The sequence below is a fragment of the Cynoglossus semilaevis genome, chromosome 11 (genome assembly GCF_000523025.1).
Source record: "Cynoglossus semilaevis isolate Cse_v1.0 chromosome 11, Cse_v1.0, whole genome shotgun sequence".
In the NCBI taxonomy this organism is placed as follows: domain Eukaryota; kingdom Metazoa; phylum Chordata; class Actinopteri; order Pleuronectiformes; family Cynoglossidae; genus Cynoglossus; species Cynoglossus semilaevis.
Genome location: NC_024317.1, coordinates 12,978,848 through 13,004,841, shown reverse-complemented (window position 1 = coordinate 13,004,841; position 25,994 = coordinate 12,978,848). Strand labels below are relative to the sequence as shown.

The following is a 25,994-nucleotide window of genomic DNA, read 5'->3' as shown; positions in this document are numbered from 1 at the left end:
AAGTGTTGTTTATTATGACATCACATCTCATTGATACCTGTCACTAGAGGGTGTTATTTCTATGATCATTTAGCATTTGTGCTTTATGTTAGATTGCAAATTAAAACAAATAAACAAACAAAAAGCTGATACAAGTGATTAAGACTAAAAGTCTTGGAGGAAATCCAAAGCCATCATTTCTAAGGATGGTCTCAAAGCAAAGCTTTTTTACTAAATGTATAAATGCCAAAACCCTTAAAAGGAATTGTAAGACCCACATAATTAATTAATTATCTGTAAATCTAATCTCCAGAAAATACTTGGACTTTACTTTGTGAAGAACAGCAGTAAATAAGTTTCCAACTGGGCAACAGTTAAAACGGAGCTGAGCTGGACAAGAATCTTGTTCTTCTTGAAATGAACTCAAAGTTAAACACTCCCTTTTATTACTGCTTTCTCACTACTAGCAGGAAATGATACGTGGTTCTTTTGTCTTGTATGAAGTCATGCAGAGTTTTCACAGATTACATGACAGACGACATGGTTGATTTTCCAAAACAATGCTGGTTGTGGGGGAATGGACTCATTTTAACTCCACGTGGCTCTGCAAATGCTTTGTTGTTTATTTTGTTCTATTACACTAAACACTCTCAAGTTTGTCCATTACATGGTGTTAAGAGTCATATTGTCTGACAGCTTTTGTGTTTTAAATTTGGATTGATGTATTTGGTCAGTTGGCTTTCACATATGAAGTGAACCATACCAGTTTGGAGGCTGATGAAGAGCAGTCTATTAGAAGTCCTTGTTCTTCTGATTTGTGTGCATCAGGGTTGAGATGGTAGCACTCACATTATTTGAGTAAATCTCACTATTTGAGGAACCACACTGAGAATTGTTTTATCCACACAGAACTGATAAATGTAAACATTTCAGTTGTGTTCTGACCAGACAACAGAATCTTCTTGAACCATTTTTTATAAACCCTAACAGCAGTCCAAGCATAAACAAGTTTATTGTCTGCAAACAATCATTTTTCAGTTCTACTTAAGTTTAAAACGATGTTATAACGGATGAAATTCTGCTGCAAATTGGAAGGCATGTCCTCTTCCATTAGCACTCTTCCATGCTATGCCATGAAATTCCTAATTCCTATGTAAGTCTGAATAATTAAAAGCCGTACACCCTAGCTTATTTTTAAAAACCTGTGTGATGAAAGATATTTTTCTGACTTGTATCTTGTGTTGTCAGAAAAAGTTTGTCTCAGTTAACATTGGTGATCACTGAGTGATTGTTTTTATATGCATGTTCAAATAGGATTGTTTTTTCCTTTGTGATCAAAGTTTATACAGTACTGTGCAGACGTTTTAGGTGAACATGTGCATCCTTTGTCCAGTATTTAAAGCAAATGTGGAGAACCATAAGGCACTGCCAACCACAGACAGCCAATAACAACCTGGACTAGAACTGTTCATTCATGACACAGGGCTAATTTCCCAGCCACAGAGAGGTGACCTCACTGATGAGAGCTTCCAAGAACAAGTTCTTAAACAACCATTGGATTTATCCCCAACACCTCAGGATGGCTGGAAATATGAATTGGTAAACATGAAATTCTGGTTCTTTTACTTTGATTTATATATCTGAAAATGACAAAGGCAGCATATAGTGAGGGGTATAGTGTAGCACACACCTAACTTATCTTTGCACTGTATTTATAATGATGGTTTATGACTCACTGTACTGTGGGTCCAGAGGCTTCTTGAAAATCCAACCACTATTCTCAGCTCTTTAATGAAGAGTTAATGTTAAACACGAACTCCAGTTAGTCTCTGTTCTTACAGAATCATGAGTTCAGTCTCTGATAACAATTGAGTCGACAAATGATCCAACCCACAGAGTTGTTGTGCTGGCTGTGAACGCAGCCCGGTCACCTACAGCTATCCATGCACAAAGTCAAGTATAATGTAACATGACCCTACACTAACACTACTGGATATATATGTATATATATATATAGTTAATGTGTCATAATAACTAAAAGTTTTCACAACCATTTGTTTTTCCTTCCTGTCAACTTTCTTGTTTTGTATATAAATATCTAAATTCTAAGCAATGACATTAAGAGACTTTTTTTAAAAACAAACAACCAACCATTGGTCATTTAAACTACTTAAACTCCAAACTTTAGCTTGTACAGTATGAAACAATAGAGGGATGTGAATGCATACTACAAAATCAGGACTGGAGGACATATAAGAATTGTGGTTTGTATTGAACACAGTCTCCTTTTATTTCTTTTTTGTCATTTTGACGTCATTGCTCAAACCCTAACTTCAGAGTTTGAATTGAATACATTTTGTCAGCTTCTAATCACTGTCAAAAACACTGGCCATTAGTTAGCCTGACATATATCACAGATTGTTTTACCATTTACCCAACTTGTCTTGTCCCTTCAAGTTCACGTAATGAGATTTTAACAAATAAATAAATGATTTACAAGAGCTACTGTCAGAATGTGGTTCATTCAGCTTGTTTTTAAGTCATTCTAAAGTGGAATCGTTTGAATGAACTAATTATACAAGCTGTTTTTATACTGTGGTGTTATTAATGTATTTTATGTTTCAGTTTAGATATGTTGACCATGATAAGATGGCAGTTTTTTTAAAAGGCAATTGGCAAATGGTCAGTTCAATCCACACGTCTAACTATATAGCTATCTTGTATATATTTGTTATATTTTGGCTAACTTCACATTTATTTTAGTTTGACTCAAAAGTGTTTTCATTGGGGGAAAATTGTCCCATTTGTTGTTTAATATTTATTAAACTCTGCTCTAAGAACTTAGTGGCCTGAGTTTTCTGTAGCCTTGGAAGACAGAAATGAGTTAATGTTGGACATACAGACCTACGTTTATCTTCATGTTTTTAAACAGGAGTGGGCTCATCATAAACCAGGACATGTAGTTTCAAAGGCCATGCTTAATGATCGTCAGATTCCACAAATTGTCAAACAATCGAACTATCCCTGGTGCTGTTGCTGTTGAGTGAGAAGAGATATTAGTGTATGCAGAGCTATGGCATATCTTTAGGTGTTTTATTAAATAGTTTGAGTGCTTGATTGCTTGAATACACTCCCTAATAGTGTTGCTAATTGGAAATTTACATACAAATTTGTATGGTATATTTTATACACAAATTTACTTGGTGTTCATTTTATTATATTTCATCTGCTGTACATTTAAAATGAATACTTTTTTCTCTCAATAGCTCTTTTTAAGAGTTACTCATGGGCTCATCCTCACTAACTTAAACTGAAACTTAAATAGTTTGATATTAACTTTTAACATAATTACTTCTAGAATAACTAAATCTGTAAAATACACCAAAATTAGCTAAATTAATATAATAATGTCCAAAAGTACAATGTCAGCCATGACCTTAGACAACTTGACATTAGTGAAAGCACAGCTATAGTAAAAGCTACAATTAAAATGAATAAACTTAAACCAAGTAATAACAACGTTTTGTACGTTTTGAAAAACGTCTTACAGTTGATTGGAAAATGAAGATGACGACCGGAAAAAAATATTTAAAGTTAATCCAAAATAGTCAACCGTTGGACAATATCGTGGGTTAATTGCGGCTGACGTCTTGTGTGATTCCTCCTAATCAGAGGGGGCGCTGTATTTGTGTTTGTGTTAAACCGTCAGCCATCTGCCGCAGTTACTTTAGCTCCAGTGAGGATGGAAAATGGAGGACAGACCCATGAGATAACCCAGGCGTAAACGTCGTTATTTGTGAACTGCTGGTGGGTAGAATGTACTTATTTTGAGTGTTAGCAATGTGGTCGTTGTATTGCAATTGCTTTGGGAAAAAAACCCCAAACATTTTCTGTCCTGCTGTTCTCAAAATGGACGCAAAATAAACCGCGACAGGCTTCACGAAAGCGTTACAACTTAACTACGTTTTGACATTTTACTTAGATAACATATTTTGTATGTTTGGAATTTGGCACTGTGTCTATTGTAACCCATTGTACACGTGATTTGCACCTGTCAAAAATAAGTCGAAAATACCTTGAAATCCTCCATAGGCTCGCCCTCGCTCGTGGTAGCTAATTATGCGTTAGCAAACGTGGCTAGTTCGCTACAGGTGCTAATTTGAAAATACATCTATCAAAGTCGAATAAAAACGAACACACAGTTCTAAAACAGACATAATGCGATTAAATGTAACCGAATATCAATACCAGATTTTTTTTAAATTAAGTAATGCGTTTGATTTGTCGATCATGGTTTTTCTAACTGTGGCTAAGCTAGTTCATATAATAGTTGTTGACGTCGTACAAAAGACATTTTCAAGCTACCCAAACTCGCTTATTTGTGTAAATGCATTTAATGCATACGTTCTTTTTAAATATTTACATTTGATATTAACATAACGTGATAAAACGCGCCCCTCGACTATGTGCATCTACCATCCTTGACAGAAGCAGCAACCGTTTTCACGCCAACACTACAACATAGTATAACAGTCTAACGGCACACGTTGCAACGAGTAATGTATTTGTTGTCTCCAGGTAACAGAAAAGAAACATTCTAAAATGTTTAGTCAAGACTCCCATTTGTCAGCTTTCCCTGTCTTCACTGTCGTGACCACTAAATCGCTATATCCCGCTTTAGCCGAGCTAGGCTAATCACCGCATTGGTTTAAAAGGCGGATCAATTTCTTCAAAATCGTTATTTAAGCACTTCTATAAAATCAGCCCAGATATTTATTTATTAACCAGTATTTGTAAAAGGAATGTTATACCGGAAATTAGTAGACGTTACGGAAACGCATAAAAAGTTACACGGCACGGTTTAGTACAAAATAGGTCAAACCTCTATACCTTTAGCCTAGAAGATAATTAGGTAAAGGTAAACAAAGCTTAGTGAAAGGAGTCGGAATCGTCTGTTTGGCATTTTTTCTATGAATTTAATGGCGTCAATTTTAATCTGAACACTCCAAGGACGGGTTACTGTTATTGCAGGATTAACACATTGCTTTTAAAAATGTATCGTTTTGCTATGCTATTTTGCTGTTTTATTAGCATAGTCTTGATTTTCTGCCAGAATCACTCGCAGTTTTGTTCTTTTTCTAAACCATAATATTACATTAGGACCACAAGTCTTATTTATAAAAAAGAAATGCAAGAGATTTTCTTTTTGGTTGTTGCACTCCGGTTAAATAGATTTCCCCTTAAAGCATTTTAGAAAGTGCATACAAAAGACAAATAATTCTATATCAAGTTCTGCAGTGTCGTTTAGGAATTTGTCCCTCACGGTTGTATAATAATTGGATAAAAGCCCCATTTATAACGTTTTCTGGTTTTCTAGCCTCTAAGGATTTATTATGGATATTAATAATTAATGTTAATACTTTAAAGGCTTAATTATTGAGCAGTTTTATTATTCTTACTGTAAATTTATCTTTTATAATAAGAAAACAAATTAGGCAGATATTGTGTAAGTATTTGGTGTATAACTGGTTTGGATTTTCACTTTTAAGAGTCGGTTGTTTACATGGCATCAATATGGCTCCGAATCCCAATTCTGGGCTCACCCTTATGTTATAACAAGGATGGAGAACTGCATTCTTACCTTATACAGGTCCCAGAGTAGAGAGCACCTTTACACCAGTAACCCTGCTCAATGCCACACAGTGGTGGAAACCCATGCCCCTTCTTATTTGGCTATCTGATGTGCTACACTTAGTTATCTTTTGAGTTTTGGGTTGTTGTTTTTTGTTGTTAAGTGCATTGAAATATTTTTTATTCTAGAGTAGATTTTGCTTTGCTAGTTTTTTTACCTCTGATGTACAATGATTTTTTTTCTTCATCATATGCATGTGTTGTTTCCAATATCTTGGCAGTGTTAACTTTTAAACAACTATAAAAATTACAACTAAGTGGTACTAGGTATGGTTGTGTTACATTTGAGATAATTAGGGTTGATAAAACTAAAAAAAAGATAGAAAAACTCAAATAAGGATTTTAAAATATTGATCACTGAAATGCATTCATCATCTAAATCATTCAGTAAGTTTTTGGTCAAGTCACACTTGATTTATGTGATTACAAGCTATGATTTTGTTTTCAACTTCTTTCTGCAGGTGTTCAAAAAATTTGAACTAAAAACAAAAATGGGGCACTAGAAGATTCTTCCCAGGACGACAGCACATCACGAGGACTTAGACCTTTCTGTTGCTCATCATTTGCAAAGAGCCAAATGCCAGTTGAGACAGCAGCCAATATGTCAGAAAACCGTGCTGTACGGCGCAGTGGAAGACAGGCTAAGCGTACAGACAAACTTGAGGAATTCCTATTGACTGCCAAAAGAGGAACAAGAAAAAACTTTCCTGTCTCCTTAGAAAGTGGTGATCCTCCTTCCCAAAGCCCAACTGATGCAGAGACTACATCAGAGGCCAGCTTTGATGGAAGTGCTGATAACAAAGCTTTAGAGTCTCCAGAAAGAAAGACAAGAACCAGGACAAGGAAGTATATTCCCAGGAAAACCCGAAGTATTAGGCAGACAAGACGAAGTGGTGCAGGCAATGACCAGGCAAGCTCTGAGAATGAGGATGACAGCAAAGACTGTGCTATGACTGACCAATCACAGGGTGAAAATATAGAGGAAAGTGTTAAACAAAGTGACACAAGTTGTGAAAATGTAGTGAGTACAACTACCACAGAGTCTTCTCCACAGCTTGTTGCTGACAGTAACAAGATTGAGGAAAAAGACACGCATACTGAAGAGCAGGATAAGGCAGATACAGAGGACGAGACTTCGGAAAATGTGGACAAGCCTGCAACAATGGTTGTAAAACGTGGGCCAATAAGAACCTATGTGAATAAAAAAAAGGCAACTAGTAAGAATACTGCTCCTGCTAAAACTCCTGTTCTTGTGAACAAGGGCATGGCTCCTCTCAAGAGGGAAACTAAACCAGCAGCACCCCAAGCTGCTGGAAAACCTCAGGAGGTCAACACTGAAGATGATGACGATGAGGAAAATGACTCCATATCATCCTCATCTTCATCGTCCATTGAGTCTGATGATGGAGGATATGACCCCGATGCGCTTTACTGTATCTGTCGGCAAAAACATAACAAAAGGTATGATCATTTATTGTTTTATACATGTATATTGTTATGAATACTATTTTCTATCATGTATTCCTTTGCAGTATATATTGTTTCATTTAGTTCCCAGCAATTTATCATGTAATCTGATAGGAATGCTATTGAGTTTTGTCTTTATAGTTGTTGCTGAAACAAACGATCATACTGCTGTTTGACAGCTTGCTGTCTCAAGCTAAAAAAAAGCAAATGACTTGACCTGTCGAATCTTAGAAACTAATTTGAGTCAGAATCTTTGCTCTCCAAGTAAAATTGCTCATACAAGACATGAAGACTGACCCACACACAAATAAATAGTTTCTGTGTCTGGCAGTGTGTGTGTTAGTGTAAAATACAGTGGAACCTCTGTTTTCGAACTTAATCCGTTCCTGAAGGCAGTTTGTGAACTGAAAAGTTTGAAAACTGAAACAATTTTCCCCATAGGAATCAATGTAAAATGGATTAATCTGTTCCTGGACATTTTCAACAATAATTTGTGTATAGGTTCATACATGAAACCAATGAAAGTGATTAGATCTAACAAAAAAGATGAACACAACTGAATAAAACTATAAATAGGTAAGGCAATTTCATTCATCCTTACCTATGCAAAGAAGTGTTGATTGGCAAGGTTTGCTTCGCTTTCTCACAAATTGTCTCTGAAATACTGTCGTCGGCCAACTGCTTTTCGTTGATCCAAATCAGTAGCAACATATTAACTTCTAATGTCTGAGATGTTTGCTTGGTGATCATAGTCACTCCTTTGGCAACCTTAGCTTCTTTTATTGCTTCCATGTTTTAAATGATGGTACAAATCAACAACAAAGCCATATTGTAAAACCACATCTGAAACACGAGCGCCATTATCTTGCTTTTGTATGATCTTTCTTCTCTTCTATTACTGTGTCACTATTTTTGTTTCAGCCTTTCCATTGTCATTAGCTTTTTTAGGTCCCATGGTGATTTATGGAAGAAAAAAAGAAAGCACAATGCAAGAAATACCAGCAAAATCAGACAACAGTTCTTAAACTTGAACAAGTAACAGTTCTTAGTTCTTAGTTCCAGAGCGCAGGCTGCTTGTTGCCCGCCTGATATTGTTGGCTTGTTCGGCAACCAAGTTGTGGTACGACAACTGGGACAAAAAATGTGTTAGTAGTAGTAGTTACAGTTACTAGTTCTAGTATAATGCACGTTCATACAACTTGTGTGAACTTGTAATAATATGCTGTAGAGTTGAAGGTTTTCCTGTTATGTGTCTTGCAGGTTTATGATCTGCTGTGACCGGTGTGAAGAGTGGTTCCATGGAGACTGTGTGGGCATAACTGAGGCTCGCGGCCGTCTAATGGAGAGAAATGGGGAGGACTATGTCTGTCCTAACTGCACTGCTAAGAAAAACCAGGTGGTCAGACCTGCAACATCAGCTCTGACCGTGAATAAGAATGAGATTCATCAACTTCCTAAATCCACTTCCCCTTCTGTTGAAATGTCTGCAACTGCTGATCAGACCATGACCACTCTTCCATCATCATCTGAGGATAAAGTGTCGGATGATGTTGGCATTAAAGGCAGAATAGAGAAAGCTTCTAACCCAACTGGGAAAAAGAAGATAAAGATCTTTCAGCCGGTAAGACCTTGTAAATGTCGTCACCAGGTATTCTTAAAATACTGTATGTTGGGAATAAATTGTTTATGTTGGTTGTGTTTTTTTTAAGTGCTACTTTTATATTAATTAAAATAATTAGAAGTTTACAAACTGCTTATATCAGCATCAAAGGCCGTATTGCAATCGTCAGAATTCATTCATTTGTTCAGCAAGACAAACAGTAAGATGATGCAACCAGATTTTCCACTGATGACTACAAATGGCCAGCATCACGTGTGATTAATAAGAAAGAACATAGTGATAAGCTGCATAATAACATTGGTGATTGATAGATGTTGATTTTGTTCACTGAACTGAAGCAGGCAATGCAGCAGACACAGCCAAAAGCAGCCCAGAAGCTCTTGGCGGTGAGGGTGACCAATGCCGCGTCCACAACAGAAGAGCAGAAAGCAGCGCCACCCACCGAGGGCAAGGTGGAATCCAGTGTGGTGATAGAAACGGCACAAGCTGCAGTTGGGGGAGATGAAGAGTCCTCGCTTCCCAAATGTATTGGACCTGGCTGTGAGAACAATGCCCAGCCTGATTCTGTGTACTGTGGGAATGACTGTATCCTGAAACATGCTGCTGCAGCCATGAAGTCAATGACTGACGTCAAAGAGCCCAGTCAGAAGGAAGAGACTAAGAAAACCAAGTCTTCAGCAAAGGTACCATGGACCACTAGAAAATTTCCTTTTTTTATTCACTGCACCCCGCAACTGTGATTAGTGAAGATAAAGATGTAAGTGCGTTCATTTTCATCTGTAGTTTTCATATTCAGATATTTGCGTAACTACTAAATCTTTGTTAGAAACACTGTTCACAAGGATATTGTTCAAAGGTTTGGTACTTACCTTGGTATGGATGTCATGGTTTGGTCCGTCTAACATGAAAAAGAATGTGGAGAGGCTAAAAAGTATTTGGCTGTGCTTTGCAATAATCCTTAATTACTGAAAGTGTCATCTACTACAGTCAATGTGTTTACAAATCTATTATTTGTAAAACAATTTGACAGGAAAAATTCACAGACAAGAGCTTGCAATGCTAGTCATAATTACAGACTTATTCAGTCAGTTTTTGTTTTCAGAGCCTGTGTACAAACATTAATGTGGGCTGAGTGAATGCTCACTTGGCATCCCATGCACATTGCTTTTATTCACGTGGCTGGTTTGTGCTAACTGCTAGTCAATTGAAAATTTCAGGAAACAACCGTATGACTTGAATGAGTGGCAGTTCTCTCTCAACTGTGCTTTGGCATGCATTGGATTATATTCCACCCTGCACCTCCATATACCTGAATAATTGTTCAGTGCGAGTGTATATTTGTACTGAACGGTGCACACACATACTTCAAACGTCTAAATTTTGGCTACATTTTTTGCTAGCATTTTGCTTCTAGTTTACTGTAATGCTGTACTTGAATGTGAAAGTATACAATGATAGGATACCATTAAACTTTAAAACAGTTGTGTGGCTGGTATTGCACTGCTACGTATAATTTAAGTTTTATTGCTAGTCTAGTCTCCATGGCAGACCAACATGTACAGCCCATATTTTAATAGTGAGCACTGACTGAAAAGGGGCTGTCCTGCTAAGTGTCACACTGATGGTGAGCAAAGAGGCTGCTCTGTTTCTGGTTTTGTACGGGGGATACTTGCTGTATTTGTAGTGTTGTTAATTGACAGTAGACATCTATATTGTAGTCATTTATGTTAAATAACTGCCAACAATCATCTCAAATTCAAAGCTCTAGAGGTTACACTTTGAAATGATTAATTTCTTCCAAAACCGTTGACAAGTTAATATTAAAAATTAAGCTGCTGGGAATTATACAGTCAAGAAAAAAGGCCTTTCATAGAGCAAGCAAATTAAGTGTTTTGTACTGCCATTTAACAGTTTTATTTCTTCTTAAAGATGACTTTGGTGAGTGCTGGTGCTGAAAAGCTTAAATGGGTATTTCATCTGTTCATCTAGAGAGACACTCCTGGTACAAAGCAGCAGCGGCGGAAGAAGACGACTCGGACAGAGTCGGACTCTGATGAAGACTACATCCCTGATTCTGATGAGGACGACGAAGATGAGCATGCTGTGGAACAACCACCCCCACCAAACACAGCATCATGGTCCAGCGACCATAATTACATTGCAGTAGCACCAGTACAGACTGCACCGATATCATCAACAACAGTATTAGACAAAAAGTGTATGTATCTTTCTGAGAGTCTTAAGCTGCTGTTGTCACAAATGTTTTTCAATGAAACATGATTTTTCTTCATGTAAATATAAAAGGGTAATTAGGGGTACACAGACCTATTTAATTTGCCAGCTGTTGTGAGTTAAAACGAATGTAATTTTCTTTTACTCAATGCATTGTTTGCAGCTGCTGAAAATAGTGGTCTACCGTGTTTAAGGTAAGTATTCAGTAATCCTACACCCATTTCCCTTAATCCAGATGCTCTATGGAGTGGTTGGTATGTGGTAAAATTAGAGAAACATAAACATGGCCTTTGCAACCAGTTATACAATCTAATCTGCTGCTCCAAAAAGGGGGCTGAAAAGGAGCTTTTTTTAAATTCAGGTGGTAAAAAAAAGTGCTTCCTGTTGGCATTAAATTATTGAACATTGATGGACTTAAATTGACATTTTGACTTTAATATCAGTCATTGAATGCACTTTGATTGATATTAGACCAAAAATTGGGATCAAAGGAGAACAATGAAGGCAGTTTAGTCAGCATTATTGGGACCATTAATGGTGTAGGCAGGATAGTACTTTGAGTGTGGATTCAAATGACTTGCTGTTGTGTTGTGTGAATCTCTGCTTCCTGAGTTCATCGCCTCAGCTGTTGGGCCTATAAAGGTTTCTCCCTCCTTTTCTCTAGCAGGTAGGTGCTAATATAGAGCTGTCATTTGTTGCTCATGTTGAGTAAACAATGATCCACAATTTAAACTCACTTTTGTGGGTAAAAGTTTTCATTTAAAAAATGATGCATTTTTTCTCGTGGAGAAACTGGTTTTTTTAAAATAAAATGATATCACAGATTTTTCAGTGCCTTCTGTGATTATGTTAACAGTGAAAGATTTTTTTTTTTCTTCAACCAGCTTTGGCCCATAAATCTCCACTCAATATTAGGATGTAACCCAGGTGGTGAATGATCAAACAGATTTGCTTCTCAGGGAGTGCTTCGCTCTGCATAATGCACGGAAACCTACAAAGACCCCCAAGAGGTGCACTAGGTGATGCAGTTCAATCGAGAAAGGCTGAATCAGAAGATGGAGGAACCAAAGCAGAGCTTGAGTCTGAAGACCTTCAGAATCTGGAATGCCCTTTGACTCATTGCAAGGGTCTTTGAAGGCAACATTGTTTAAACTGAGAATGAATGCTGATGTCAGGTCATAATGACCAGTTTGTTTTTGAGGGAAGGCCTGTTTCATATTCAGCATGACCAATGCTTTTGAGTGTTGTGGCCAACTGTCATCAGTGGTGTAGATTTTGGGATTCGGAATGTGACTGAAGGTGATAGGTGTAGTGCTGCTGGAGTGAGTTTTATGCTGAAATTGTTATTGCTTTACCATGAGAAATGTTGGCTGGAAGAAATTGTTTGTTTTGTTATATAACATTTTCTTTGAAAAACAGCAATTATAAAAAGTATTTAGTAGTTTTGAAAGGATGGAATAAAACAAGCTGGTTGGGTTAGTTTGTGTTTGGTTTCAGATTGTCCTATCAGCCAATGTTGGTGTTTATGGCTAGGTTGACAAAAAGAGAGATCTTGTAGGATGAGTACTTGTAGTGGTTTATGGTCAGCAGACTGCATGTCAACAAAGCTGCATTTTGGCAAACAGTTTTTTGAAATTATTTGTGCACATTGAGCTGGCTGGTCTCAGAAGAATTCTTTACCCAACTAACCCCAAATGTTCACTAATAAGTCACACTGCAAATACTGTTACTGCTTTATTAAATAGGCAGTATTAGTCACTTCTGTTTTTTTAGAGGTGGTGACTTCAATAAATAATAGAAATATGCTAAAAAAAATCTAATACAAAATTGGATTGTAAAAATGAAGCATTCACATATATGTTGCAAGCTGTTAACGCCCTACATGATGCATTACTTTTCTGTGGGTTGCAGTTTTAATTTGTCCACAAATGGTGATGGACACTGTTGCTGAATTGCAATACAAGACTATTGAATATACTATTTAAAAAGTGTTTAAAATAATCATAATGTTGTTGTTTATTCCAGCATGTTCTGAGGAAGAGAGTCCCGCTGAAGAGGAATTGAAAGAAAAGGATCATAAAGAGAAGGAAAAAGTTGCATCTCTTGAGAAACCTCCAGTGCCTTCAACACCAGTCACTAGAACCAAGAGAACTCCAGAAAAGAAGAAAACCAAAACTTCTATGGCCACTAAAGTTTCACCAAAGGGCAAAAAGAAAACAGTTAAATCTAACACCTCAAAGAAATCTGCATCACCCCCAACTAAACCTGCAACAAAGTCCAAGAAACCAGCCACCACTGCCCCAACCTCCTACCCGACCGGTCCAATCCACATCACAGGCGCCTTGAGGGTCATGAAATCCAACTTTACTATTCCCAAGAAACAACCCCAACAGAAGGATTCTCGTTCCAGCAGTACTTCATCCTCGTCATCAAAAGTCCCAGTTCCTTCATCCCCCTCCAGTCACACACAGACTTCATCATCCAGAACTCCCCACCCCTCGCCATCCCCAGTCCCACCTCCTGTCAACACTGTGATGAGGCAGAATATCCGTCGCTCTCTCACAGACATTCTATATAAAAGGTATGGCACCTTCGTTTCTAAAAAAAGAAAAAAGAAAAGAAAGGAATTCAAAATGTCAACAAAAACAGAGCCATTACTTTTTTTTTCAGGGTTTGTGATAGTGATGATCTAAAAATAACTGAGGCCGAAGTTGCAAAGCTGTCCATTGCAATTGAAAAGGAAATGTTTAACCTCTGCCTCCAAACTGACAGCAAGTACAAGAACAAATACAGGACCCTCATGTTCAACCTGAAAGATCCCAAAAACAAAGTAAGTCAAAAGTCTTGAATCTACATGAACACATTGCTGATGATGTTGGGTCTTTGTTATGGTAAACATGTGTAACCTCTAAATTTTGGATCATCTCTTGAAGTTATTTATCTAATAAGCTTATCAGCTTTTATTGACATGAAAAAGTTTCTTAAAGAGGTGAAGCATCTCTAGAAAAGTCGCTTCTGTAGTTCAAAGATTAAGCATTATCTTGTGTGGTTTTTCCATTTATGAAAGTTCCATTCCACAGTCAAAATAATTTGTCTTATTTGAGGCATTTAAACTCTTATCTGAGAAACTGTAGTTCTAACTGGCGCAGAAGACTCATGGGTGTGAGATAGATTATCTTTAGTAAACACATCCTTTTGCCTACTTTACAATGTCTGAGATAAATGCTGTCACGTTGAGACATCAAATAACTTTAATAATGTATTTGTTGCAGGGACTTTTCTACAAGGTGATGAATGATGAGGTTAATCCCTACCGTTTGGTTAGACTGAGTGCTGAAGAAATGATTTCCAAAGAAATCTCTGAGTGGAGAAAACCTGAAACTTCGGAGGTAATTACTACTTTAAAGTTGACCTGGTTAAAACTAATTATTGGTTGCATTCAAACAGTTTTGCATTGAGATCACAAATCACTACTTATATTACGCATACTATTTCAATATAACTACAAAGCACACAGGAACCAAAAAAGCAATAGTTTGTTATTAATGTAATATGGTGCCTACCAGAAGAGTGATTAAGAAACAACCATGGAAAGGCACAAAAGCTAACAGAAATTAATTTAGAAAAACAAAGATGGTTTTAGTTTTTCAGATGCTGGTTTTATTACACAGATATGGACAAAAGATTTATCAGAAACCCAAATGAATCAGCCTTGTGAGGCTTTCCTAATGGCATACAAATATCGGTTCAATCTATCGGTTGGTTCTTAGGTTAGATTGCTTCCACCCTGATGGCGCTCTCTGCAAACTTAGTTCCTGTTCATTTAAATTCAACATCCAAAATCACAAAAATGTGTTACTGCAGTTCAAAAAACAATCAAATGAAACTGGATTTCTGGTTCCTTTCAGTAACCAGAACAATATTTTTTCTGAATATAAAAGCAAAAATGGTATTTTTATAAATGTTTTCTGTTGGTCTAGTCTTTGAGTTCAAGGGCCAATTCAGGCAAGTCCAGAATGAGCAACAGGCAGGACTTGAATTCTCACAGCATGGATACAGAGGACGCTCCACCTGCATCAGATGTATGTATCAGTACCATTGCTTTCTGTCATATGATTACTGCAGTAAATTATGTTCTTCTCTTGTTTAAAAGTTCAAGCTTCTCACATTTGTGCAGGTTTGAAAACGGAAACCAAAAGACTAATCTAAACATATGTATGGTTTCAGTGCACTGTAAAAAACAGTAAAATGTAAAACATACAAAAGGATTTTTGTATGAAACAATAGTTTCTGCTAAACATATTTCCTTGTAAGAATAGTGAACAGATTTTTTTACAGTTTTCTTTAAATGTTTGTAAATCTAACTCATTAATTACCATCACTTTTGCTTCCATAACTAGGTACACAAACTTACTTGAACTTAACTGAAACAATCTTCTAGTTGAGGGCCCTGACATTTTCTAATTTGTCAGCACCATGTCAGTCTTTAATATGAAAAAATCCTTAGCCTGCATCAAGGCTTTCACTTGGCATTACATGTTGTCAAACAGCTCGTCAGCCCCATGGTGAACTGGTTGGCAGGTTGGGCTGTCTTTAAAGAAGGAAATAGCCTAATTTTTACATGAACTGTTAATCAAACCATATTTACAGCCATCATTGTCCCCCTCTGGTGGCTTACTCTTTAAGTGTCAGTCCATTTCTTTGTCCATGTCTTGGTAGCCAAAAACTTCAAAACAAACCAAGGGATTATCATCTGTCAGCGTTAATGGGAACCTTCTCAGTAATCATCTTCTTTGTCTTCAGGATCTGGAGGAGTCTGGCTCTACTCCTTTGGGCTCAGTTCAGTCCTCTGCTGCTGCAGTGACCAGCAACATGCCAGACATTTTAACTAATATGCTCAAAGACACCACTTCAGAACACAGGACTCATCTGTTTGACCTCAACTGTAAAATATGCACTGGTAAATGAGAGAATTGGATAAGAAGAAGTCTGTGTATTTTTTTAAATATAACTTTTATGTAGCAGATTATCTCATTTTAAATTTCTTTTCAATTTTGTCATCCAGGTCAGAAGTCAGAAAATGAGCCAGCATCAAAAAAGGCAAAACTGAGCATTAAGCCTGAGAGTAAGACACCAGCACAAGATCCATCCAAGCTGGATGATACTTCTTTGATGAGTCAACCACAGGACTCAGTGGCCCAAGAACACTCAGAAAAGTATAATGTGGGCGACCAAGAAGCACAGCAGCAGCTTTACCAGGAGGACCTCAGCTTACCTTTACATCCTATCCAGCCTCTCAGCCTTCCTACTCCGACTGTTTCCTCCGTTAGCATCACCCGTAGAGACCCACGCATGGCTAGGCACAGTTCAAGTGTGACTGTGACCCATACAGCTGCAGAGAAGCCAGCCAGCAACCTAACACAACCAGTGCCCCTGCCCATTATCCATCCAGTGGATGTTGGAGTAAAAGCACAGCTTCCAATGCCTCCAGTGTTGCCATCTTCAGTAGCTGTCATTAAATCGGCAAAAACAAGGTGTTGTGTACAAAATTATAGATATATATATATTTATGTGTATGTGTGATGAAACATCATATATTAAATATTATTTTCAAATTTGGTTAGTTTTTTAAATTTGGGATTCACTTCTGGCTCAGAAAACTAGGGTGTCGCCTTCTGCTTGGCTTCAACAAAGGTGTCAGAAGAGTTGAGATTGATATTAAACCACTTCTAATTGTGCAAACTGTTCTCATAGCTTCATCAAATAGGCCTTTTCAGACATCCACTGACTGTGATATAGTGTCTGCTGTGTCAAACAAATATTTACCATCCAGTCTGTTTTTCAGATGTTGAAGGACAGACCGAGTTGATTTACATTTCCAAATGCATTCACACAAAGGTAGTAAGGTGAGGGTGAGCAGGGTTGGACGTGGTTTGGGGAAATGGCAGATTTTCAGAGGGCACGGGTTGTTGGAGATGAAGTGGCCAGACAGCAGGTAAACGGGAAGCCAGAAGAGAAGAATATTAATGCAGTGAAATAAGGCATACAATAGTTGGTGGTAAAGGAGATAAGACCAAGGACACATAAGATGGTTGCACACTGTTGTAACAGTTGACTGTTTACATACTGTATATCCATACTCATCTCTTTGTTTATTGAGTATTGGGTATAAACTCTCTTCTGACATCTATTCAACCCTGGAGCTGGGCCTTAAGGTGTAAAATGTCCCAACAAGTTGTTTGTTGATATTTATTTTGAATGAATTTAGTTAGGTGATTTTCATATTTAGAAACTTATTAAAGCACAGCCCTGTTTTAATATCTATCTTACCATTAAGTCCCTCTTAAAGTCTGGATATTTTAAACTATGTGCACCCTTGACATATAACGTACGGTGTTTTCTTACTTTTACGTGTCTTGTTTTACAGCACCACTGCTGAGTCTTCCCCAGAAGGAGAGACAGCAATTTTCTTACACGGTCAAGAAAAGATTTGGACTGGATCTATTGACATGCAGACTGTGGCTAAGTTTGTGACCAAGGCTTACCTAGTGTCTGGGTCATTTGAACACCTAAAAGAGGCAAGTCATTTTTATAAATAAAAAAAACATTTGAAATTAGTCTTTCATCTCATCTCAAACTATTACTAATGTTTGTTGACATTCTGCAGGATCTGCCAGAGACTATACACATTGGAGGACGAATCCCTCCAAATACAGTCTGGGATTATGTTGGAAAGCTAAAAACGTCACTTTCAAAGGTTTGATAAGTGATTGGCTTGAAATGTTCTTCTATATATAGAAACCGTGCAAGTTATTATATCGATTTGTTTTGTTTTTTTAATTTACCTGAGTTGGATCAAAAGAGAATCAGATTTTTGGGGGGGGAGGGGTCTTACAAAGCTCAGACAAAGTTCAGAGAGTGGTTTAATAGAAGCTAAATTAATCAAATAACTAAAAGACAACTAAAACCATGAGAACATTTTTCAATAAATCTCTATAATGAGCTCTGTTCCAGAGCTAAATGTCAACTAAAATATATAAGGGATTAGCCTTATACCAATACTATAATGCTACTCAGCAGTTTAAAAAATAGCCTTAAAGCCATACTTTGGCTGTTCCTGACTTACATGCGAATTTATCTCTGAATCTCTTTCTTTGCAGGATCTGTGTCTAATTCGTTTCCATCCAGCTACAGAAGAAGAGGAGGTGGCGTATGTTTCTCTTTACTCCTACTTTAGCAGCAGGAAAAGATTTGGTGTGGTGGCTAACAACAACCAGCGCATCAAAGACCTCTATCTCATCCCCCTGGGCTCAAAGGATCCTTTACCATCCAAACTACTACCTTTTGATGGGCCGGGTAAGTAGTTTCATTTTTTTTGTATGAATGCAATCTAGTGTTTGATTGTCACTACCTTTCGGCTATGCACATTTTTAGTATTTTTGTAGTTACCATTTTAAGACATCCCTTCCCCTGCACTGCTAAGACTGTATAAAAAGTCTTTTTTTTTGTCAAAATACTATTTTACTGGGTTTTACTGCAGGTACAGTAAGACACTTTTCTACCTCATTGACCAAGATCATTTAAAACCAGGAACATTCATACATACTACATATTAGTTAGCTTTCTATCTTGGATTTTTTTTAAATGACATGTACCCTGTAAATGGTTGTGCTCATCAATAATCCTGCATATAAAGGAAGCACTTTTTTGAACCACAAACTAGTCTTTTACTTCTGACAAGCACATCTTTTCTGGACCTTTCTATAGCTGCAGGTCCCTGTTCCTGTCTTGAAATCGTGCCTTTAGAGTTGTTTTATTTTTAATATACCTTTTGCACCTGTACCGCCTGAACTATGTATGTCCAAATACTTGTCTCACAATTTGTGCATCGCCCTGAAATACGAGTCTCATGTATTGAAGTGCAATGTTATATTTGAAAGGATATTTTAAAACTTTTGTTCTTTCTCTATACATGGTCAGCAAATACTTGACAATTGCTAACTTCACCTTCACCTTGATTATACCATTCATTATTTTTCAAATCTTTTATAAACATTTTTTTTCAATTATTTGTGTTTGTAGGGCTTGAACCTGCTCGTCCCAATCTCCTTTTGGGATTATTAATCTGCCAGAAGGACAGAAAACGTTCTGGTGCTCTGTTGGAACCAGAGGAAAAACGACCCAAGACTCAAACCAAAGACATAGACATTACTGGTCTGCCAAAGCCCTCTAGAGCAGAAAGAAGTGCACGACAGAGTCAAAAAATTCTTCTTAGCACTACTCCTCCAGGATCACCTCCTTCTGGTCCTTCTGAGACCCCGAGCGGCAATATTATAGTCCCACCAGCTATCTCCTTACTGCCTTCAACTAAAGCATCATCTTTGTTAACTTCCACTACTACTGACCCCGCATCCTCAAATACTTCTGTCTCTTCCACTGCACCCGCTGCCACTCCTCTTCAGACCATTCTAAACCTTTTAAAGAAGACAAAGCATGACTCGGATGCTTCAAACTCTCCATCCGAACAGATTGGGGAACCCTCCATTCCTGCAACCTCACTACTAGATCCAATTGTTAAGCAGTATGCTCAGACCCCTAAAAACAACCCTGTGGAAGAAGATGAAGATGACCGGCCTTATGACCCAGAGGAAGAGTATGATCCAAGTCGGGGTTATAGTTTTCCTAAGACATCTGCTGAATTGGCATGCAAACCTGTTGTTAAGCAGCCTGAGGAGGTTGAACTTGAAGCAGATGATGTAGCTTATGACCCAGAAGATGACTCCATTTTTGAAGATGTCAAGTCTTTGCTCCCTGTTCAAGCTCAGTCTGCTGACAGTTGTATAGCTGACCCACAGAAGATCCTGGAGAACCTTAAAAAGATTGGGGAACAGCAATTGCAGAACAGGGAAAATGAGAAAGTGCCAAATTTGGAGACACCAGCTGCCCCACAGACTCTCACAGACTCGCTTTTATCTCAACCAACAAAATCCCTTTTGGCCAATAGCCAATTACTTCAGCTCGGTAAAAAAGTGGAGGCACTAGTAAAGTCTTCAACTATTGCTCCCTTGATCAATCAGAGCAGAGATCCTCGCCAAAGCAGAGATCCTCGTCAGACGTCCAATGACTGGAATCTTACTAATGAACAGGGGGAGAAAGATGTGACATCTGCTCCACTGACAGAGCCTGCTCCTGGTTCAGAGCTACAGCTGACTGGTGCCGTAGACAATCACAACCCATCACAAGACAAAGTAATGGAGCCATTTCAGGAGAAAGACAAAGGTGATGACGATCTTAGCTTCATGGAGTCAGACCAACCAGAGGTATGCATTCCATTATTGGGAGAGAAAGTGGAACCTGACATTGAGGTTAAATACATGGATGAAAAAGTGATGAAAACTGAGGAAACTGAGCCAGTGAGCACAGAAATGGAAATGCATAAGTATAATATTTGGCCAAACACTGCTAAAATTGTAAAAGCTGATGATGACTTTGATTATGAGGAGGACAGCAAAGACACAGCAGAAGAAGACTACTACAAAGAGCCAGAAAACAGCAACAGCATAACTTCCACCATCCCAGTGATCACTCAGAGCAAGGAAGTTGAGACCCAGCCCCACCATGTATCACATCACATGACTGCACCTGGTTTTGACAGTGAGTACAGACCTCGTTCTGATAGCCCCCCCAAATGTAACTTTTCCCTAAATGTTCCAATGCAAGGACCAAACTTGATGATTAGGCCTCCACCGATTACCATGCCACCACCCATGCAAGGTGTTCCTCCAATGACAGGACCTCCTCCGATGCAAGGACCTCTACCCCCAATGCGCATTCATCCCCCTGTACGTGGTCCTCCTCCAATACAAGGGGATGGCAGTCAGCAGTATGGCCCACTGCGGAGTTCATACAACCCCTATCAAAATCAGTGGCCAAGACCTCAGCCACCACTGCAGCAGCAGCCTCCTCATGGACTACCTCCACAGAATATCATGCCACCCAGAGGACCACCACCACCATTTCCTCCTGTTGGCCCAAGAGGACCTTCTCAAATGTTTGATCCCTCAATCCCTCCGCAGCACATGATACAACAAGGTCCACCTCCTAGACTCCCTGCACCCCCTGTTTTTGATGGACCAGGCAACTTACCCCCACCGAGATTTGCAGGTCCACCACCACCTTTTACTTTCCCTGCAAATAGAGGCCCCCCTACACCATTCACAGTGCCACCTCCTGGTCATTTTGATAGCAGACCTTTTCCATCCCATTTCCCTGGACCTAGGGGAGCCCCACCATCTCAGTATAGTGACATCAAAACCCAACCTCCAATGGTTGAACAATCTCGTGGCCTAGCTGGTTTCTACAACAAGGATGCAGCAAACTCTTACAAAATAAATGTTGATCAGAATATAAATCCTTCGCATATTTTTCAAGACAATCAGGCCACACCACCAGGTCCACCATACCGTGGGCCTCCAACTAACCAGTATGAGGACAGGCGAGGTCCCCCTGCTTGTGGGGATATGGGTGGACAACACTTTAATCTACGCAACCAGTATGAAAATTCCAGGCCACACTCGCCACCACACAGGGTATTTGATGAACAGAGAGACAGAGGTTCTCTGCCTCATGAGTCTCGACCACATTCCTCTCTGCCGTTTGGAGGATCTGAGCGATATCGTTTTGATAGACATTCAGATGAGGCCAGACCTGTGTGTGAACCTCCACTGTCAACTCCTCCAGAGGCTTCCATGAGCACTCCAGGGCACATGGGACGCCACAGTCCAGACCTGCACAGAGAAGACCTCTGGCATCGTCACTCTCCTGAATTCAGAAGGCGGAACAGCACCAATCAGAAAGAGTCAGAAACTCATGGTGGAACAGGACATAGGGAATCACCAATGGGTTCCTTGCAACCCTCTGAAGACAGGCAGAGGGATTTGTCTGAAGATCACAGGATGGAAAGAGAGGCTTCACATGTGAGTAGGCCACCATGGGATAGAGGACAGGGAAAGCGATGGAGCAGAGAGCCTGAGTGGGACAAAGGCAAAGACAGAGAGCGGGATCCAGATCGAAGCTGGGAAAGGGACCGCAGCAGAGGGCGAGAAAGTGATCGGCACAGGGAGACTGAGGCTCATCGAAATAAAGATCAAGAGTCTGACAAGAGGCGAGATAGAGAGAGAGATAGGGCCAAGGAGAGAGAGTCTGACAGAAGAGACCATGAACGGGACAGAGGCAAGAACCGTGAACGAGAACGAGATCGGGACCGAGACCGCCGTGAACGAGATAGGAGACGGGACAGATCTAGAAGCAAAGAGAGGTCACAGGACAGAGAACGTGACCGTGGCAAAGAGCGAGGCAAGGACAGAGATCGTGAAAAAGAAAGAGAGAGGGACAAGGATAGGGAGAGGGACAAAGATAGGGAGAGGGACAAAGATAGGGAGAGGGACAAAGATAGGGAGAGGGACAAGGATAGGGAGAGGGACAAGGATAGGGAGAGGGACAAGGATAGAGAGAGGGACAAGGATAGAGAGAGGGACAAGGATAGAGAGAGGGACAAGGATAGAGAGAGGGACAAGGATAGAGAGAGGGACAAGGATAGAGAGAGGGACAAGGATAGAGAGAGGGACAAGGATAGAGAGAGAGACAAGGATAGAGAGAGAGACAAGGATAGAGAGAGAGACAGAGATCGGGACAGAGACCGGGACAGAGACAGAGACAGAGACCGAGATCGCAAAGACACAAACAAGACTCGCGAAAAGAGAGATGAGCGAAAGGACAGTAAAGATACAACAAAGGAGGCTGATAAGTCTATGGACAAAAAAGGGTCTTGAGCAAATTCAGTCTCATTACCAGTCAGAACCATGTATCTTGTTAAATTTCTTTTTGTATTTCTGTAATACAATGTTTTTTTGTTCCCTTAACATTACAGATTATGTGCTTAAGGACAAAAAAGACTGAATGGCATTTAAGTTTAATGTCTAAAACTGTCACCAAACCCTCCTATATTAATACAATATCTGCGTCAGTGTCTTTTTTAAACCAGTAAAACTTAATCTTTTTTCATCTTGTAAATAGAAAATTATTTGTGTACATACTGGTGTTTTTAATCTTACTTTTCCAAGTAGAGAAAATAAAAGCCATATATGTGAGATGGACTATGTGAAAGCTAAGACGACGAGTTTTTACCGGGAATCAAGCAGCTTTGACTGAAAAAAAGCTGTACTTTTCTTTAGTAGTTACTACTTTAACAATTAATGAATGTCCTAAGATTGTTTCACCACCACTAATTAAGCCTGTTTGACATTTACCTGCTTGTTCCATCATGTCTTTTAATTAAAAAGGAATACAAACTGCTGTTTTTCTTCAGTCCAGAATATTGTTAACAAGACTTTGTGATACAGGGAAGATTGTTTAATAGCACATTTATATAGTACATAAAACAGTACTTGAGTAATGTTTTTTTCCCTAAAATGCAATGTGATAGCAAACATTTGGCACAAAATTAAATATGATTTAAAGAAATGAGAAGTGAGCCAAAGTTTAATGAAAGTACAAAAATGTGTATGTTAGGATTCTTCAAACAACGCAGCGACGTTCACCCGTTTTCCTCGTATCAGTGCGATACAGTACTTTCTGGCTTATCCTGAGCATTTCTCTTGCACATTCACAGTTGATCAGAAAGACCAAATATGTCACACACATTCATTAAATATACTATAATATAAAGCATGTGTAGTACACGTGTGATCAAACAAGTTTACTAGCAATATAAACAAAGATGGCAGAAGGCACGCCCCAACTGCCTGCTATGTATAACATGTATTTTAACAGGAAATGTGTAAATTCAGCAATTATGATCATGAAATGTTAAAATCATAGAAAACAAATTTATAGGACAATCGAGTGGAAAAAATGATTTTCTCTTGTCATATTATTTTACGGCGTTTCACCTGCCTCCACTGACTGCACGTCAAAATAAAGTACAAGAACCAAATGGTAATAAATCACGAGTTGAGATCAGTGCATTGAAGTAACTGCAGCAATTAGTTGGATTGATTCAATTCAGAGCCCAGGCCTGTTTCTAGTCTGTTTTTTTTATTGTTTTGGCGTGTGCCGTGGAGTGATGCTTCATAAGATGAGATTGTGCACTTCGCATGTACATTCTTGCCTTTTACCTGAAAATTAAGTGCCTATATTTCCATTTTGAAAACGCCAACTTTCCATCCAGACTCGCCATTGCGATCACTTACCTCTAAATGTTCAGAGGTAAGTGGCCAAAACCTGCGAGCGTATGATTTGGTGTAAACACTGCATCTGATTGGCTTACCATGAAATCTTACTCTGCCTTAGCCAATCATCATCAAGTATGCGTTCGCCTCGTCCCTCTCTCCTGCCTCACAAGAAACAGCTTCAATGAGTTGCTTTCGTTTATAATATACACAATTAATTAAACTGTCGGTAACGGGTTATAACGATGGAAATAGTATTTAGTTAGACTACCCGTTACTGACAAATAACGTTTATTTCAACGACGTTATTCCCATCACTGAAACTGAAGGACGAGTAAAGTCCTTTGTTGCAATATACAGGTTCACCGTTTGAGGTCGCCAATACTTGGATAACAGACGTTGGAGTTGTGTAGCTGAGGTACTAAGAGGAGCAGCAGCATCAGGACACGTGACCGACCTGTCTGCTGCTGGCGAGTGGCGATTGACGCGTAATAGCAGGTAATACAATGTCTATTGACTTAGCCCTACTGTAAACCTAAAAAGACAAGAACAATATAACTTTTTTCCATTTAGTCATGTCTCGACAGCATACCGGTGTAAGTTTGCGTTGAAGCCGTTGGTCACTCTTGTGCTTTCTTCCTGGCAGCAGTGTCAGGTTGAGGATGCGTTTCAATACAAACCCTTAACCAAGGCCCATTTTAAAAACACATTTCCACATTGTCTGTTGTTACCTTGGTGTGTATTTATTAGCGTCGTTCGACTTTTGTCAATTGTTACTAAAATGATGGCCGTTATCCGTTATTAGCTGGCGTATCACTGAACCTCAACGTCTCTAGTACCGTTCACTCTTAATGTCGGGATATTTAGCATCTTCATGGCTAACGAAACTGGCTGCGATGGGAAACAATGAGACCTCGAGCTCTTTCGTCGTGAAATCGTTTAGATTCGTCGAAAATGATGTTTTATATAACAGATAAAGGGCGTTGGTTAATATAAGGATAAACTAGGTGTATTTAGGAGAATTTGGCAGGCTAACCCGAAAAGCTAAATTGTTAGCATATATTAATATGCGGTTTGTAATAATAACAAAACTGCGGTCTTCGGTAAGATCGTAACCCCATATCTAGTTTGTGGCATATGGGATTGATGGATAGAGCAATGAAATCTGTCGATTTGCAATCGTCGCTGTTTGTTGAAATCCGTGTAATGAACAATGGAGATGATCATGGTCAGTTGTAAAGTGGGTTGTTATTGTTTTGATCTGAGAACATATTTATTTGTGCCAGAATCCTCAAAATAGACACATATTTATACATGTCCGCTGTTTAGTTTATGGTATATAAATGTTAAATCCAGTTAACGTTTTTGTTTTGAATTTCGCGTTTGAAGCGACTTGTATTTGTTAGCTTTGTTCCACGCAGCAGCCAATGGCTGCAGAGCTTTTGGCAGCGTCACTCAGACAGTGAGCTGACTGCTTTTGTTCTGAAAACAACGGACATAGAAAATAAACCCTGTGTCCTTCTTTCAATTGTTATTCGATGTAAAGAAGGTTTACTTTAGAAATCACTTACTCATCAAACTTTTATTTTAGACGTTGTCCTGTATGTACTTAAAAAAATCTCCTTTATTTGCTCCCACATATAGCCCTACCGTGATGCAATGTTTATTTAGTTGAAAGTTGTTAGTGTTTTTATGATTGTTGTTATGATTTGCTTAAAGTCCTGCATTGTTGCAAATAGAGTTGCATGTCATGTGACTTGTGTTGATAACTGGAA

The 25,994-nt window shown here is 38.8% G+C and overlaps 2 protein-coding genes across 4 annotated transcripts in view; both read left to right on the top strand.

Annotated features, from left to right (window-relative positions):
* The first annotated feature begins 3,638 nt into the window (after positions 1–3,638).
* On the top strand, positions 3,639–23,344 carry LOC103386411 (death-inducer obliterator 1). Of its 2 annotated transcripts, none has more exons than XM_008320659.3 (15): positions 3,639–3,786; positions 6,132–7,131; positions 8,398–8,758; positions 9,100–9,441; positions 10,748–10,976; positions 13,016–13,571; positions 13,661–13,820; positions 14,263–14,379; positions 14,971–15,072; positions 15,794–15,950; positions 16,056–16,524; positions 17,418–17,568; positions 17,658–17,747; positions 18,151–18,346; positions 19,073–23,344. In XM_008320659.3, exons 2-15 carry the CDS (start codon positions 6,248–6,250, stop codon positions 22,819–22,821), a joined length of 7,563 nt encoding a protein of 2,520 aa, XP_008318881.1. In that variant the 5' UTR covers positions 3,639–3,786; positions 6,132–6,247; the 3' UTR covers positions 22,822–23,344. The 2 variants fall into 2 exon arrangements, with proteins under 2 accessions (XP_008318881.1, XP_016892119.1); XM_017036630.2 differs by having other exon boundaries at positions 9,097–9,441.
* Positions 23,345–24,419: 1,075 nt separating this feature from the next.
* The window catches only part of LOC107989202 (ubiquitin-associated protein 2-like), a 5,268-nt gene continuing 3,693 nt past the window's right edge, over positions 24,420–25,994 (top strand). Inside the window, exon 1 of one of the 2 annotated variants that reach the window (XM_017036421.2) lies at positions 24,420–24,717. The gene's annotated coding sequence lies outside the window, so the exon portion shown is untranslated. The remainder of the gene's footprint in view (positions 24,718–25,994) is intronic. The other variant, XM_025060402.1, reaches the window with a different exon arrangement.

What these genes read in the sequence shown, in the direction of transcription:
- LOC103386411 (XM_017036630.2), top strand. Translation starts at nt 6,248, where the DNA reads ATGCCAGTTGAGACAGCAGCCAATATGTCAGAAAACCGTGCTGTACGG. An exon ending in CAACTGTAAAATATGCACTG is followed by an intron (nt 15,951 to 16,055) that starts GTAAATGAGAGA and finishes TTTGTCATCCAG; the next exon opens with GTCAGAAGTCAGAAAATGAG. An exon ending in ATTAAATCGGCAAAAACAAG is followed by an intron (nt 16,525 to 17,417) that starts GTGTTGTGTACA and finishes CTTGTTTTACAG; the next exon opens with CACCACTGCTGAGTCTTCCC.